The following is a 15000-nucleotide window of genomic DNA, read 5'->3' on the forward strand; positions in this document are numbered from 1 at the left end:
GAGACAGACAGAGACAGACAGAGACAGTCAGAGACAGTCAGAGACAGACAGAGACAGACAGAGACAGATAGAGACAGACAGAGACAGTCAGAGACAGACAGAGACAGTCAGAGACAGACAGAGACAGTCAGAGACAGTCAGAGACAGACAGAGACAGTCAGAGACAGTCAGAGACAGACAGAGACAGACAGAGACAGTCAGAGACAGACAGAGACAGTCAGAGACAGACAGAGACAGCCAGAGACAGTCAGAGACAGTCAGAGACAGTCAGACACACACAGAGACAGTCAGAGACAGTCAGAGACAGTCAGAGACAGACAGAGACAGACAGAGACAGTCAGAGACAGACAGAGACAGCCAGAGACAGTCAGAGACAGTCAGAGACAGTCAGACACACACAGAGACAGTCAGAGACAGTCAGAGACAGACAGAGACAGACAGAGACAGACAGAGACAGACAGAGACAGACAGAGACAGTCAGAGACAGACAGAGACAGACAGAGACAGACAGAGACAGTCAGAGACAGACAGAGACAGACAGAGACAGACAGAGACAGTCAGAGACAGTCAGAGACAGTCAGAGACAGACAGAGACAGACAGAGACAGACAGAGACAGACAGAGACAGTCAGAGACAGACAGAGACAGACAGAGACAGACAGAGACAGTCAGAGACAGACAGAGACAGACAGAGACAGACAGAGACAGTCAGAGACAGTCAGAGACAGACAGAGACAGACAGAGACAGACAGAGACAGTCAGAGACAGACAGAGACAGTCAGAGACAGTCAGAGACAGTCAGAGACAGACAGAGACAGTCAGAGACAGTCAGAGACAGACAGAGACAGACAGAGACAGACAGAGACAGACAGAGACAGACAGAGACAGACAGAGACAGTCAGAGACAGACAGAGACAGTCAGAGACAGACAGAGACAGAGACAGACAGACACAGTCAGAGACAGACAGAGACAGTCAGAGACAGTCAGAGACAGTCAGAGACAGACAGAGACAGACAGAGACAGTCAGAGACACACAGAGACAGTCAGAGACAGACAGAGACAGACAGAGACAGTCAGAGACAGTCAGAGACAGACAGAGACAGACAGAGACAGTCAGAGACAGTCAGAGACAGACAGAGACAGACAGAGACAGTCAGAGACAGACAGAGACAGTCAGAGACAGTCAGAGACAGTCAGAGACAGACAGAGACAGACAGAGACAGTCAGAGACAGTCAGAGACAGACAGAGACAGACAGAGACAGTCAGAGACAGTCAGAGACAGACAGAGACAGTCAGAGACAGACAGAGACAGTCAGAGACAGACAGAGACAGTCAGAGACAGGCAGAGACAGTCAGACACACACAGAGACAGTCAGAGACAGACAGAGACAGACAGAGACAGTCAGAGACAGACAGAGACAGTCAGAGACAGTCAGAGACAGACAGAGACAGTCAGAGACAGTCAGAGACAGTCAGAGACAGACAGAGACAGTCAGAGACAGATAGAGACAGACAGAGACAGACAGAGACAGACAGAGACAGACAGAGACAGACAGAGACAGACAGAGACACACAAAGACAGTCAGAGACAGACAGAGACAGACAGAGACAGACAGAGACAGTCAGAGACAGACAGAGACAGACAGAGACAGACAGAGACAGACAGAGACAGACAGAGACAGACAGAGACAGACAGAGACAGTCAGAGACAGAGACAGACAGAGACACACAAAGACAGTCAGAGACAGACAGAGACAGTCAGAGACAGACAGAGACAGACAGAGACAGTCAGACACACACAGAGACAGACAGAGACAGACAGAGACAGACAGAGACAGACAGAGACACACAAAGACAGTCAGAGACAGTCAGAGACAGACAGAGACAGACAGAGACAGTCAGAGACAGACAGAGACAGACAGAGACAGACAGAGACACACAAAGACAGTCAGAGACAGTCAGAGACAGACAGAGACAGTCAGAGACAGACAGAGACAGTCAGAGACAGACAGAGACACACAGAGACAGTCAGAGACAGACAGAGACAGTCAGAGACAGTCAGAGACAGACAGAGACAGTCAGAGACAGTCAGAGACAGACAGAGACAGACAGAGACAGTCAGAGACAGACAGAGACAGGCAGAGACAGGCAGAGACAGGCAGAGACAGGCAGAGACAGTCAGACACACGCAGAGACAGTCAGAGACAGACAGAGACACACAGAGACAGACAGAGACAGTCAGAGACAGTCAGAGACAGTCAGAGACAGACAGAGACAGTCAGAGACAGTCAGAGACAGACAGAGACAGACAGAGACAGACAGAGACAGTCAGAGACAGACAGAGACAGACAGAGACAGTCAGAGACAGACAGAGACAGACAGAGACAGACAGAGACAGTCAGAGACAGACAGAGACAGACAGAGACAGTCAGAGACAGTCAGAGACAGTCAGAGACAGTCAGAGACAGTCAGAGACAGTCAGAGACACACAGAGACAGTCAGAGACAGACAGAGACAGTCAGAGACAGTCAGAAACAGACAGAGACAGACAGAGACAGACAGAGACAGTCAGAGACAGTCAGAGACAGACAGAGACAGTCAGAGACAGACAGAGACAGTCAGAGACAGACAGAGACACACAAAGACAGTCAGAGACAGACAGAGACAGTCAGACACACACAGAGACAGTCAGAGACAGACAGAGACAGTCAGAGACAGTCAGAGACAGACAGAGACAGACAGAGACAGACAGAGACAGGCAGAGACAGGCAGAGACAGTCAGACACACGCAGAGACAGTCAGAGACAGACAGAGACAGACAGAGACACACAGAGACAGTCAGAGACAGTCAGAGACAGACAGAGACAGTCAGAGACAGACAGAGACAGACAGAGACAGACAGAGACAGTCAGAGACAGACAGAGACAGACAGAGACAGTCAGAGACAGACAGAGACAGACAGAGACAGACAGAGACAGTCAGAGACAGACAGAGACAGTCAGAGACAGACAGAGACAGTCAGAGACAGTCAGAAACAGACAGAGACAGACAGAGACAGACAGAGACAGTCAGAGACAGTCAGAGACAGACAGAGACAGACAGAGACAGACAGAGACAGACAGAGACAGTCAGAGACAGACAGAGACAGACAGAGACAGTCAGACACACACAGAGACAGTCAGAGACAGTCAGAAACAGACAGAGACAGACAGAGACAGTCAGAGACAGTCAGAGACAGTCAGAGACAGTCAGAGACAGACAGAGACAGTCAGACACACACAGAGACAGTCAGAGACAGTCAGAAACAGACAGAGACAGACAGAGACAGTCAGAGACAGTCAGAGACAGACAGAGACAGTCAGAGACAGTCAGAGACAGTCAGAGACAGACAGAGACAGACAGAGACAGACAGAGACAGACAGAGACAGTCAGAGACAGTCAGAGACAGGCAGAGACAGTCAGACACACGCAGAGACAGTCAGAGACAGACAGAGACAGACAGAGACAGACAGAGACAGACAGAGACACACAAAGACAGTCAGAGACAGACAGAGACAGTCAGAGACAGTCAGAGACAGTCAGAGACAGACAGAGACAGACAGAGACAGTCAGAGACAGACAGAGACAGACAGAGACAGTCAGAGACAGACAGAGACAGACAGAGACAGACAGAGACACACAAAGACAGTCAGAGACAGTCAGAGACAGACAGAGACAGTCAGAGACAGACAGAGACAGACAGAGACAGACAGAGACACACAAAGACAGTCAGAGACAGACAGAGACAGACAGAGACACACAGAGACAGTCAGAGACAGACAGAGACAGTCAGACACACACAGAGACAGTCAGAGACAGACAGAGACAGACAGAGACACACAGAGACAGTCAGAGACAGACAGAGACAGTCAGAGACAGGCAGAGACAGTCAGACACACACAGAGACAGTCAGAGACAGACAGAGACACACAGAGACAGTCAGAGACAGTCAGAGACAGACAGAGACAGACAGAGACAGTCAGAGACAGTCAGAGACAGTCAGAGACAGTCAGAGACAGACAGAGACAGTCAGAGACAGACAGAGACAGTCAGAGACAGTCAGAGACAGTCAGAGACAGACAGAGACAGACAGAGACAGACAGAGACAGACAGAGACAGAGAGAGAGAGAGACAGACAGAGACAGACAGAGACAGTCAGAGACAGTCAGAGACAGGCAGAGACAGACAGAGACAGACAGAGACAGTCAGAGACAGTCAGAGACAGTCAGAGACAGACAGAGACAGCCAGAGACAGTCAGAGACAGACAGAGACAGACAGAGACAGACAGAGACAGGCAGAGACAGACAGAGACAGACAGAGACAGACAGAGACAGACAGAGACAGACAGAGACAGTCAGAGACAGTCAGAGACAGTCAGAGACAGACAGAGACAGACAGAGACAGACAGAGACAGTCAGAGACAGTCAGAGACAGTCAGAGACAGACAGAGACAGTCAGAGACAGACAGAGACAGACAGAGACAGTCAGAGACAGACAGAGACAGTCAGAGACAGTCAGAGACAGACAGAGACAGTCAGAGACAGACAGAGACAGTCAGAGACAGTCAGAGACAGACAGAGACAGACAGAGACAGTCAGAGACAGTCAGAGACAGACAGAGACAGTCAGAGACAGACAGAGACAGACAGAGACAGGCAGAGACAGGCAGAGACAGGCAGAGACAGGCAGAGACAGTCAGACACACGCAGAGACAGTCAGACACACGCAGAGACAGTCAGAGACAGTCAGAGACAGACAGAGACAGTCAGAGACAGTCAGAGACAGACAGAGACAGACAGAGACAGTCAGATACAGACAGAGACAGTCAGAGACAGACAGAGACAGTCAGAGACAGTCAGAGACAGACAGAGACAGTCAGAGACAGTCAGAGACAGACAGAGACAGTCAGAGACAGTCAGAGACAGTCAGAGACAGACAGAGACAGACAGAGACAGTCAGAGACAGTCAGAGACAGACAGAGACAGACAGAGACAGTCAGAGACAGTCAGAGACAGACAGAGACAGTCAGAGACAGTCAGAGACAGTCAGAGACAGACAGAGACAGACAGAGACAGTCATAGACAGTCAGAGACAGACAGAGACAGTCAGAGACAGTCAGAGACAGACAGAGACAGACAGAGACAGACAGAGACAGTCAGAGACAGACAGAGACAGACAGAGACAGTCAGAGACAGACAGAGACAGTCAGAGACAGTCAGAGACAGACAGAGACAGACAGAGACAGTCAGAGACAGTCAGAGACAGACAGAGACAGACAGAGACAGACAGAGACAGTCAGAGACAGTCAGAGACAGTCAGAGACAGTCAGAGACAGACAGAGACAGTCAGAGACAGACAGAGACAGTCAGAGACAGTCAGAGACAGTCAGAGACAGTCAGACACACACAGAGACAGACAGAGACAGACAGAGACAGTCAGAGACAGTCAGAGACAGACAGAGACAGTCAGAGACAGACAGAGACAGACAGAGACAGTCAGAGACAGTCAGAGACAGACAGAGACAGACAGAGACACGCAGACACACACAGAGACAGTCAGACACACGCAGACACAGTCAGACACCAAAGCCACTTACAGATTATATATCTTGTAATGATTTTTGTGTTTCGAGTCCAGAAACCTAAGGAGAGAGCGAGAGAGAGAGAGAGAGAGAGAGAGAGAGAGAGAGAGAGAGAGAGAGAGAGAGAGAGAGAGAGAGAGAGAGAGAGAGAGAGAAGAGAATAATTACTTTTCCAGAACACATTTATTGCTGGTTTTGGTCTATCTGAACCTTTCAACACAAACTTAAATCATCCCTAAATCAGTAAATCAGTAAATCAGTAAATCAGTAAAGACCAAATGTGATGTAATGACGGAGTGTCACAGGGAGATGCAGGGGTTCTCAGACCAGCTCAGTAATAAAGCATTAATAACATTAATAACACATTAATAACACATTATAACACATTATAACACATTAAGCCTACTGCTCTGGTGTTCCCATCCCAGGTCAGTAACGCTTCACTTAGCTAATAACTTTAATTTGTAAAGCGCTTTTCCTGTAAATGTTGCAGCTCAAATAATGACAGTACTATACTACTATACTACTGTATAATGACACTACTATAATACTGTACTATGACAACACTACTATATACTGTACTATGACAACACTACTATACTACTATATAATGACAACACTACTATACTACTATATAATGACAACACTACTATACTACTGTATAATGACAACACTACTATAATACTGTATAATGACAACACTACTATACTACTATATAATGACAACACTACTATAATACTGTATAATGACAACACTACTATAATACTGTATAATGACAACACTACTATACTACTGTATAATGACACTGCTAACTCTGCTCTGTATTAGCAGAGTCTTACATTGGCTGTCCTTTAGAAATGGCTGAGTCAGTATAGTATAGTATAGTATAGTATATATAGTACAGTATAGTATAGTATATATAGTATAGTATAGTATATATAGTACAGTATAGGGGTGTAAATCAGCAGCTTCATCACGATACGATATTATATCGATTTGTTTGTACGACGATACAATGTTTGACGATATCACAATGTCAGTCACGATACGATTTCGATTCGATTCGATTCAAGATCGATATGACGATATGATCGATATGACGCGATATCATATGCCAATCTAACACAATTATCAACTCACAAAAACAACTAGAATATTATTTGACCATTTTATTTGTGAGCTCTTCCAGGTATACATCTTATATACATTCTTCTTAACCAAAATAAGTTAAGTATATCCTCCAGTGTTATATAATAAGTATATCCTCCAGTGTTCTTCTTTGGGAGGTTTTTCTTCAAAAAAACTAACTGATCAACATGTTCAGGAGACAAAACACTACGCTCTGAACGCAGGTCAGGATCATTTTTAATATAGGGCCATCCATCACACTTCCTCTAGGAAGCACTGATCTGATATGATGTGTTGATTGGTGAAAGGTAAGGCTATGCTTGGACAGTCATGTTAGATCACTGATTACGGGAGTAATGATTTACCTGTAGATTTTATCAATAGGAATTTTGTTCAGGTTTATCCAATGAAATTGGACAAGCAAACCGGAGTAAAGTAAGTAAGGTCCAACCTGCAGCCTTTGCCCATTCATAAGACAGATGCTTTGTTACAGACCAGAGCATTGACCAATCACAGTCGGCTAGACTAGAGCATTGACCAATCACAGTCGGCCGTGGGCGGGCTTGGCAGTCGCAGCTAAAACCGCTTCGCTGTTCTCCGCCGCAGTCACAAAATGCAGAACACACAGTGTGCAGCGCTCTTTGACTTTGTAATTTGCCGCTGCTAGTCGCGCGCTGCACGGAAATGGTGACAGTCACGCAGAATGTGCCATTTCAAAATAAAGGTGTATCTTTAAGATGACGATATAGATCGATATTTTTACATTGCATCGATGTAATCAGATCGTTAGTCAATGAATCGATGCATCGATGTGAATCGATGTATCGTTACACCCCTAGTACAGTATAGTATAGTATATATAGTATAGTATAGTATAGTATATATAGTACGGTATAGTATAGTATATATAGTACAGTATAGTATAGTATATATAGTACAGTATAGTTAGGGATGCGCCGATTTATCGGCCACCGATTTAAATCGGCCGATTTCACTCCAAATGACTCGATCGGTGATCGGCAAAAATGGCCGATCGCAAAAACCGATTTATTTTTTTTTTTTTTTTTTCCTGGGGAAGACAGATAACTGAACAGAAAACATAGGAGGACGTAACAGTATGTAAAACATGAAGGCCACGTTTATGATGTCTTTTATACAGCCATATCGACTGACTTGGGCTTCAGGCCCTAACTGGGTGATAGGCCAGACCTTTACTATGCCATAAAAATGGGTCTGCGTTTGCTTGGTGCCTAATGGATCAAAACGTTTGTCTAAAAAGCAAAAAATATGTAGGCTATCCAGTCAGTAGGCCTACAGTTATGTATTTTAAAAAAAATCGGTATCGGTATCGGTTGATCTTGAGGAAAAAAATCGGTGATCGGTATCGGCCCCAAAAATCCAGATCGGAGCATCCCTAAGTATAGTATAGTATATATAGTACAGTATAGTATAGTATAGTATATACAGTACAGTATAGTACAGTATAGTATAGTATATATAGTACAGTATAGTATAGTATAGTATATACAGTACAGTATAGTATAGTATATACAGTACAGTATAGTACAGTACAGTATAGTATATATAGTACAGTATAGTATAGTATAGTATATATAGTACAGTATAGTATATATAGTATAGTATAGTATAGTATATACAGTATAGTATAGTATAGTATATACAGTATAGTATAGTATAGTATATACAGTATAGTATAGTATAGTATATACAGTATAGTATAGTATATATAGTACAGTATAGTATAGTATATATAGTACAGTATAGTATAGTATATACAGTATAGTATAGTATATACAGTATAGTATAGTATAGTATATACAGTACAGTATAGTATAGTATATACAGTACAGTATAGTATAGTATATACCAGGGGTCGGCAATTAGGTTTGGCCTCGGGTCAATTTTTTTTGGAGCCACTAGATGGCGGGCCCGAAGGTTTGTTTTTTTTTTTTTTTTTTTTTTTTTCCTAACACCAGGGGAGCCACCCCTCCTAAATTTCGTTGTTTGGTACCTGTACTGTAGCAATGACAATAAAGACCATTCATTCATTCCATTAATTCATTCATTCATTCATTCATAAGTAATTGATTGTTAAAAAATGTGACACGTTCTAATGCTTTGACTTTTCTTTCGAAAAATGTACACATCGCTAGTCAACTAACACAGCTTGTTTTGTGAGCCTGCTAACAATGTAAAGTAGTGTTGTAGTTAACTAGGTAACAATGTAAAGTAGTGTTCTAGTTAACTAGATAACAATGTAAAGTAGTGTTGTAGTTAACTAGGTAACAATGTAAAGTAGTGTTGTAGTTAACTAGGTAACAATGTAAAGTAGTGTTCTAGTTAACTAGGTAACAATGTAAAGTAGTGTTGTAGTTAACTAGGTAACAATGTAAAGTAGTGTTGTAGTTAACTAGGTAACAATGTAAAGTAGTGTTGTAGTTAACTAGGTAACAATGTAAAGTAGTGTTGTAGTTAACTAGGTAACAATGTAAAGTAGTGTTGTAGTTAACTAGGTAACAATGTAAAGTAGTGTTGTAGCTAACTAGGTAGCAGTCCAATCCATTACGTTGCAGTATTTTGGCTTGACTAGCAAGTTTGTGTTGTGATTCTCAACAACGTTGAAACGTAGTTTCACCCTTTTCCATAGTTTTGAATAATAAATGTGTGGACTGACGATGTAGCGCAGCCTAGCTTATTCTAATAATTATTTAACATACTTTCATTCTGAATGATTCCCCCCTCCTCCCAGACAAGGTCACATTATTATTGGATTGGTTGTTTGCCTGCCGGGTGAAGTTAGCTAAACATTTAACCTGCTAACTAGCAAGAGAAACATCATGTCACTCTCCAAAGGTGTAAAGAGGAAAGTTGACGGTGAAAACAGGGCATTTAAAGAGGAATGGACAGCGAACTATAATGTTCATCCTACCTGGTTTCATCAACGCAAAGCCGTTGTGAGACTCACATCTTCCGTGCTCACAATGTTCCCTTTCTATACATGCGAGTCGTCCTTTTCCTCAATGAATGTGATAAAGACGCACGAGGAATCGATTGATGCAAAAAAAAACTTGAGAACTGCCTGCGGATTAAAGTGACGTCCATATAACCAGATATCAAGCAAATACTGACCGATGGGAGATGACACTTTTCACATTAAGTGAGTACCAAGCCTGTCGTTATTGTATTTAATAACCTAATTGTATTTTTTATATTTTGAATGAATGGCTCATTGTAATTATTATCCCTAATAGCGTGTTTGCTCTGTCGTTTCAGGAGCATAGGCCTATGCACCACCACCCCTCGCATAAGCGGATTACTTTTCTTTCTTTTCTTTTTTTCACCGATTTTGTTGTCAATGTTTTTCAGAATATTAAACTGAATTTGCTTTGTTACTGTTCATATGTGTGTTGCAGTCACATATACGTAAACATTACGTTTGAATTATTTACTGAGCTGGTGTTATTTTTTTCAAACCACACACGGCTATTTCAGCACTACACGTTGTCCACCTACTTATGATTCACTATGAGGGGTTCAGCGTCAGTGCGCTTCGGTGCACCCCGCTGCCTGATTGTCTGTCCCTGTGTCATTCACTCTCAACATGGATAAAAGTACAATAAGCATTATTCAGGTGGAGGTAGATTCTCTATTCGGACATTATAGGCGCTATATGTGGGACTGTCGGTCCGATATTGTAAAAAAAAAAAAAGAAAAAAAAAAGTGGATTCTCAAAATATTCTGCTGGGCCAAATATTATTGGTGATGGGCCAGCAATGGCCCGCGGGCCGCCTATTGCCGACCCCTGGTATATACAGTATAGTATAGTATAGTATATATAGTACAGTATAGTATAGTATATACAGTACAGTATAGTATAGTATATACAGTATAGTATAGTATATACAGTACAGTATAGTATAGTATATACAGTATAGTATAGTATATACAGTACAGTATAGTATAGTATATACAGTACAGTATAGTATAGTATATACAGTATAGTATAGTATATACAGTACAGTATAGTATAGTATATACAGTATAGTATAGTATAGTATAGTATAGTATATACAGTACAGTATAGTATAGTATATACAGTATAGTATAGTATAGTATAGTATATACAGTACAGTATAGTATAGTATATACAGTACAGTATAGTATAGTATAGTATATACAGTACAGTATAGTATAGTATATACAGTATAGTATAGTATAGTATAGTATATACAGTACAGTATAGTATAGTATATACAGTATAGTATAGTATAGTATATACAGTATAGTACAGTATAGTATATACAGTATAGTATAGTATATATAGTATAGTATAGTATAGTATATACAGTATAGTACAGTATAGTATATACAGTATAGTACAGTATAGTATATATAGTACAGTATAGTATATACAGTATAGTATAGTATATACAGTATAGTATAGTATATACAGTATAGTATAGTATAGTATAGTATAGTATATACAGTATAGTATAGTATATATAGTACAGTATAGTATAGTATATATAGTATAGTATAGTATATACAGTATAGTATAGTATATACAGTATAGTATAGTATATACAGTATAGTATAGTATAGTATAGTATAGTATATACAGTATAGTACAGTATAGTATAGTATATACAGTATAGTACAGTATAGTATAGTATATACAGTATAGTATAGTATATACAGTATAGTATAGTATAGTATATACAGTATAGTATAGTATAGTATAGTATATACAGTATAGTATAGTATATACAGTATAGTATAGTATAGTATATACAGTATAGTATAGTATATACAGTATAGTATAGTATAGTATATACAGTATAGTATAGTATAGTATAGTATATACAGTATAGTATAGTATATACAGTACAGTATAGTATAGTATATACAGTATAGTATAGTATATACAGTACAGTATAGTATAGTATATACAGTATAGTATAGTATAGTATAGTATAGTATATACAGTACAGTATAGTATAGTATATACAGTATAGTATAGTATAGTATAGTATATACAGTACAGTATAGTATAGTATATACAGTACAGTATAGTATAGTATAGTATATACAGTACAGTATAGTATAGTATATACAGTATAGTATAGTATAGTATAGTATATACAGTACAGTATAGTATAGTATATACAGTATAGTATAGTATAGTATATACAGTATAGTACAGTATAGTATATACAGTATAGTATAGTATATATAGTATAGTATAGTATAGTATATACAGTATAGTACAGTATAGTATATACAGTATAGTACAGTATAGTATATATAGTACAGTATAGTATATACAGTATAGTATAGTATATACAGTATAGTATAGTATATACAGTATAGTATAGTATAGTATAGTATAGTATATACAGTATAGTATAGTATATATAGTACAGTATAGTATAGTATATATAGTATAGTATAGTATATACAGTATAGTATAGTATATACAGTATAGTATAGTATATACAGTATAGTATAGTATAGTATAGTATAGTATATACAGTATAGTACAGTATAGTATAGTATATACAGTATAGTACAGTATAGTATAGTATATACAGTATAGTATAGTATATACAGTATAGTATAGTATAGTATATACAGTATAGTATAGTATAGTATAGTATATACAGTATAGTATAGTATATACAGTATAGTATAGTATAGTATATACAGTATAGTATAGTATATACAGTATAGTATAGTATAGTATATACAGTATAGTATAGTATAGTATAGTATATACAGTATAGTATAGTATATACAGTATAGTATAGTATAGTATATACAGTATAGTACAGTATAGTATATATAGTATAGTACAGTCATGGAGTTGAGGGGTTTGTACGTGCTGCACGATGTTTAAGTGCAGTAGCAGCACACCAGCAGTGTCTGACCTCTCTGCAGCTGCTGTAGAACCTGGTTACACCATCCTAACCCTGAACCATCCTAACCTGACCTGCTGTATAACCTGGTTACACTGAAACACATCGTCTGTCTGTCTGTCTGTCTGTCTGTCTGTCTGTCTGTCTGTCTGTCTGTCTGTCTGTCTGTCTGTCTGTCTGTCTGTCTGTCTGTCTGTCTGTCTGTCTGTCTGTCTGTCTGTCTGTCTGTCTGTCTGTCTGTCTGTCTGTCTGTCTGTCTGTCTGTCTGTCTGTCTGTCTGTCTGTCTGTCTGTCTGTCTGTCTGTCTGTCTGTCTGTCTGTCTGTCTGTCTGTCTGTCTGTCTGTCTGTCTGTCTGTCTGTCTGTCTGTCTGTCTGTCTGTCTGTCTGTCTGTCTGTCTGTCTGTCTGTCTGTCTGTCTGTCTGTCTGTCTGTCTGTCTGTCTGTCTGTCTGTCTGTCTGTCTGTCTGTCTGTCTGTCTGTCTGTCTGTCTGTCTGTCTGTCTGTCTGTCTGTCTGTCTGTCTGTCTGTCTGTCTGTCTGTCTGTCTGTCTGTCTGTCTGTCTGTCTGTCTGTCTGTCTGTCTGTCTGTCTGTCTGTCTGTCTGTCTGTCTGTCTGTCTGTCTGTCTGTCTGTCTGTCTGTCTGTCTGTCTGTCTGTCTGTCTGTCTGTCTGTCTGTCTGTCTGTCTGTCTGTCTGTCTGTCTGTCTGTCTGTCTGTCTGTCTGTCTGTCTGTCTGTCTGTCTGTCTGTCTGTCTGTCTAACCTGGTTACACTGAAACACATCGTATGTATGTGTGTATGGCAATACACCATGGGGGGGTGTGTGTGTGTGTGGGGGGGGTGTGTGTCTGTGTGTGTGTGGGGGGCAGGTGAAGTTCACAGGTGGTTGGGGTCTCAGTTAACACATGGGGGGGGGGGGAACCTGAACCATCCTAACCTGCCCTGAACCATCCTAACCCTGAACCATCCTAACCTGCCCTGAACCATCCTAACCCTGAACCATCCTAACCTGACCTGAACCATCCTGACCTGACCTGAACCATCCTAACCTGACCTGAACCATCCTAACCTGCCCTGAACCATCCTAACCTGACCTGAACCATCCTAACCTGCCCTGAACCATCCTAACCTGACCTGAACCAGGGGACCAGGACAGGCTAGCTACACCAGAGCACCAGGGGACTAACAGCATGGATAAGGAGAAGCACTGCAGCTAAACTGTGAGAATGAGGGAGGTGATGTTTTGTTTTGGGTGTGGAGATGTTAGCTACTGCCCTCACTACTGACAAGCATCTCCTTCCTGCGGGAGCGGAGCGGCGCTCCATGTGGTGGCTAACGGAGAGGCGCTCCATGTGGTGGCTAACGGAGGCATGCAGCATGTCCATGTGGTGGCTAACGGGGGCATGCAACATGTCAGGAGAGGCGCTCCATGTGGTGGCTAACGGAGGCATGCAGCATGTCCATGTGGTGGCTAACGGGGGCATGCAACATGTCAGGAGAGGCGCTCCATGTGGTGGCTAACGGGGGCATGCAGCATGTCCATGTGGTGGTTAACGGGGGCATGCAGCATGTCCATGTGGTGGCTAACGGGGGCATGCAACATGTCAGGAGAGGCGCTCCATGTGGTGGCTAACGGGGGCAGGAGAGGCGCTCCATGTGGTGGCTAACGGGGGCAGGAGAGGCGCTCCATGTGGTGGCTAACGGGGACAGGAGAGGCGCTCCATGTGGTGGCTAACGGGGGCATGCAGCATGTCAGGAGAGGCGCTCCATGTGGTGGTTAACGGGGACAGGAGAGGCGCTCCATGTGGTGGTTAACGGGGGCATGCAGCACGTCAGGAGGCGAGGTAGAGGCCTACTTACCGCACGACATCATCTATGTTGTTTCTGTAGACACCCTCGAGTCTTTCTGCAGGAAAGCCCATAGCAATTATGTTGGGATAAATATCTGAGTGCGGGAGAGTCAAGGAAAGCGGGAAGGTTGTCTGTGGAGCGGTTAGTGACAGCAGGAGGAGTCACACACCTATTCTAGTACACCACTTCCTGCTTCATGTGGGTCAGACCTCAGTGTGGCTGCTGCTCTGACAGACATGTTAGATCTTCTAACAAGAGATTAGACAAACCCGCTAGGATGACAGACGAATAAAACTGAACAAAGGACGACAACATGGCACCCTCGACCACAACCACAACACGTTATGATGAAGTCAGCCTACAGGTACTGAAGGTTGACCGTCTGAAGCAGGTCACCTATTTCACAAGCAGGTATGATGCATTAAGAGAGAACAACACAACGTTACTATTAAGCAAATGAAACAA

The 15000-nt window shown here is 42.1% G+C and overlaps 1 protein-coding gene across 1 annotated transcript in view; it reads right to left on the reverse strand.

Annotated features, from left to right (window-relative positions):
- The window catches only part of LOC308167442 (phosphatidylinositol 3,4,5-trisphosphate 3-phosphatase and dual-specificity protein phosphatase PTEN-like), a gene marked incomplete at its 3' end in the record, with an annotated part of 30812 nt that overhangs the window by 12401 nt on the left and 3411 nt on the right, over nt 1–15000 (reverse strand). Inside the window, exons 2-3 of the mRNA XM_080541860.1 lie at nt 14545–14629; nt 5637–5681 (exon numbers count right to left, since the gene is read on the reverse strand). Coding sequence (XP_080397986.1) covers nt 5637–5681; nt 14545–14629 — 130 coding nt within the window. The remainder of the gene's footprint in view (nt 1–5636; nt 5682–14544; nt 14630–15000) is intronic.

This window comes from Nansenia antarctica (genome assembly GCF_963989245.1).
Source record: "Nansenia antarctica genome assembly, chromosome: 11".
Classification (NCBI taxonomy): Eukaryota; Metazoa; Chordata; class Actinopteri; order Argentiniformes; family Microstomatidae; genus Nansenia; species Nansenia antarctica.